At 46.2% G+C, this 3512-nt stretch overlaps 1 protein-coding gene across 1 annotated transcript; it reads right to left on the reverse strand.

Annotated features, from left to right (window-relative positions):
* Positions 1-268: 268 nt before the first annotated feature.
* Positions 269-1806, reverse strand: LOC104524026 (sodium/hydrogen exchanger 2; the record flags this gene model as incomplete). Its single annotated transcript, XM_010166775.1, has 2 exons — positions 1641-1806; positions 269-732 (listed from the first exon to the last, which is right to left on the reverse strand). Coding segments are annotated over exons 1-2 (630 nt in total), but the record flags the coding sequence as incomplete, so codon positions are not given.
* Positions 1807-3512: the final 1706 nt, after the last annotated feature.

Below are 3512 nucleotides of genomic sequence, written 5' to 3' on the forward strand. Positions count from 1 at the left end.
ACTTCATGAGGTTAGCACTGGCCCACCTCTCTGGAGGTCAGGCACCCAACAGGGGAGTGCTGTGGCACCTGCATTTCTATCTCCAGACATACAGTCAAAGAGTTGTTCACCTGAAAGCTTCTCAGGACCTTGAGCCAGAGAAGTGGACCAAGAGTCCTCTGCTAGAAGAAGTTGTTGATGCTTTTTCCCTCTGCAGATCTCACATCCTGCCTCTCACCACCAGCCCATCCTTCACCTGAACATTAAACACTCACAACAAAGACCTTACCACCGTCACCGCGTCATTCAGGAGCGATTCACCAAAGACCAAAATGTGGAGCTTTTCGTTGACGTGTATCTCTTCAAAGACTGCTAACACGGCCACGGGATCCACGGCGGCGATCAGACTGCCAAACAGGAGGTTGTGGAGCAACGACACGTCCTGCAGGTGAAAAGCTTTCACCTGGCAGATCCCATAGAGGGAAAAGCCGATCCCAAACACGTTCCATATCGTCCCCACCACCGCGTAGAGGAGGATAGTGCCGATGTTCTCAAAAAAGGGGCGGCTGGGCATGAAGTACCCCGCGTCAAGGACGATGGGTGGCAGCAGGTAAAGGAAAAAGATGTCACTGTCCATAACAGGTGGTGACTTGTCGTTTAAACCGTAGATGATTCCTCCCATGATGAGTCCTACGAATATCAATAAACAGCTTTCGGGAACGACAGAAGGTAGCTTGTTATAGAGATGAAACCCTGGAAAGAGATGGATAGATAAAAAAAATGGATGAAGACAGGCTGGGAGAGTTGGGGTTGTTCAGCCTGGAGAAGAGAAGGCTCTGGGGAGATCTTATAGCGGCCTCCCAGTACCTGAAGGGGCTACAAGAAAGCTGGGGAGGGACTTTTCATAAGGGCAGTTAATGACAAAACAAGGGGAAATGGGTTTAAGCTGAAAGAGGGGAGGTTTAGATGAGATATTAGGAAGAAGTTCTTCACTGTGAGGGTGGTCAGACACTGGAACAGGTTGCCCAGAGAAGCTGTGGCTGCTCCTCCCTGGAAGTGTTTGTGGCCAGGTTGGATGAGGCTTTGAGCAACCTGGTCTAGTGGAAGGTGTCCCTGCTGCTGGCAGGGGGGTTGGAACTGGATGATATTTAAGGTCCCTTCCAACCCAAACCATTCTATGATTCTATGATCTCACCAGTCCAAACCAGTTAAAGAGCACCAAGCAACTCCTCGTTGGGGTGAGGGAGCTCCCTGTGCTCCCACCTTCAGCAGGCTGAGCTTTGGAGTAGGAGTAATAAGCGCACATGATTAAGGTGGAGTCATTCATTCAGGAATCAGCTAGAAAATCTGAAAGGTTACCAAAAAATATCAAACTTTTTCAACTGGCTCTTGGTTCATCCTGCATTTCACCAGAGCAGAAGGTTAAAGGTGTATTTTTAAGTAATATACAAAAAGAAAAAATAAATAATCTGCATAAATTAAAAAAAAATGGGATTATTTATGATGTAATCTAGTTAGCTGGCCATCTTCAGCACTAACTGAAGCAACTGCTGATTTTGAACACGATACAGATTCTATACATCAAAAAAAAAAAAATTACAAAAAGCTTCTTTATTAATTATAAATAGCGTGGCTTTTAATATTATTTAATCATATCTTACCTATTTTGGCCAAGGATGCAAGCATGATCCAGAGCGTGATTTCAAAGGGGACTTGAACATGCTGATAATCCAGAGAGAAAAATGTGTGTTCAGAGGATTCGTTGCCCTGGGCTCCCTCAGCAGCCCAGCTGATGTTCTCCAGGATCATGTCCTCCAGCAGCGACATCGGTAGGAAGCCTTGCAGGTCTCTGACCCTGGTGGCTTGGAGGATGGAGGAGAGCAAGGACCCGGCTAGGACAGCAGCTGCAGGTCTGTACCCTGGCCCCTGTCCCTCTGTTCACCCTGGAAGTCATCTGCCACGAGGACCTGGCCGCTGGCTGCTCCCACCCTCGCCGCTGCTCGCCCTCGTTGTGTGGGTTGCTGCAAAGAGAAGAGCACACCCCGCCTCACGCTGACTCTCCACCCTGATCCATTAGTTTCCAGCTGGGAGATGCTGCTGGAGAATCAGCCCCTTTGGCACCACGTGCCCAAACAGGCAGAGGCTCCTCCTGCAGACACATCCCCAAAGAAATGCCTTGTGCACCCTTAGACCAACCACACATCTATGGATGCTTCAGAAAGAGACAAGTTGTATTTTAGACCTAACTCTTGACATATTTTTGGCTTCCAGTCTTTCAGAAACCCTTCTTGAAGTGGAAAAAAAAATTAAAATCAAATAAAACCTTCAGTGCTGCTCAAGCAGCCAGGCTTTGATGGAACAGGTTCTACCTAAAACACCCCATCCAGAAATGGACCCATCTCACAGTGGACTTCACTGGGTTTCTCCAGTGTCCACAGAGAGAACACATGGCAGCAACATTACTGATCATCACAGTTCCTCTTTGGGATATTGAGCAAAGCACCCAGGTTGCTCATGCTCAAGACAGACTTGCTGGACAGGGGTCACTGGTACAGGAGGAGTAAGTTTCAACAACTGCTTAAAGCTTCTTTCTAGAATAAGAAGGGCTAACAGGAGAAGTTCTCTTCATCTCTCTTCACTACTTGAAAACAGCATCAAAAACTGAATGAACCTGCTCAGAAAAGTTGGAGAGACAGAAAAATAAAGTTATTTGCAACAAAGTTAGAAGTATTAATAATATAGAGGAAAAAAAACCCCTTATATTAGGTCAAATTCCTCCACTGTGGACCTTCATCTAAGTTGATGATGTTTCAACGGGGATTAATTTGATCCAAAGAATACATGTAATTAAAACACGGAGGCCCTGGGCTGTTGCTAGACTGATCAATGAACTATTTCTCTTCAGCTGCTTAAATGACGCCCAAATTGAGCTGCCAACAACGAGCTGGTGACCCACTTTTCTGCTGTAAATCCAGACCCCAAAATCGTGCGGACACAGATCCTGGGTTTCTCAGAACCACATGAGCTCCCTGTTTCTGATCCAATTTGTAAAGCAGGAGAAGGATGAACTTTGGGAGACAAGAAAGATGAAGTGATAGAGTCCAGGAGTGAATTCTTTCTGCTTTACCATGGTTAAGTTGAATTTATAGTGTCCCTTCACCACGCTTGCTGACTTTAAAGTAAAGCAGCTCATTAGAGCTGTCTTCTGGCAAACTAAGCTTCTGAAATTTGGTGCCACTTCTCCCTTTGGGTATTTAAAGAGTAAACAAACCTGCAGGACAGATGCTTGGAGGACAGAAATCCCATGAGGTTTTCCTCCATCTTTATTCTGTAGTTCAATTCCAGAGGGTCTGGAATGGGGAGAAGAAGAGACAAGGAGATGTGATCCCTTGTTACCCTGAAGGAAGGAGAACAGAACGCTCTTCACAGCAGTTAAGAAGTAATTAAGAAATTACTCAGCCAGAGCTAAGAGCGGTGGAAGTGGTTCTGAGCCTGGGCTCACATGCCAAACCCTCATATTTCCTCTTCCTGCT

The sequence above is a fragment of the Antrostomus carolinensis genome, unplaced genomic scaffold (genome assembly GCF_000700745.2).
Source record: "Antrostomus carolinensis isolate BGI_N321 unplaced genomic scaffold, ASM70074v2 scaffold35780, whole genome shotgun sequence".
Classification (NCBI taxonomy): domain Eukaryota; kingdom Metazoa; phylum Chordata; class Aves; order Caprimulgiformes; family Caprimulgidae; genus Antrostomus; species Antrostomus carolinensis.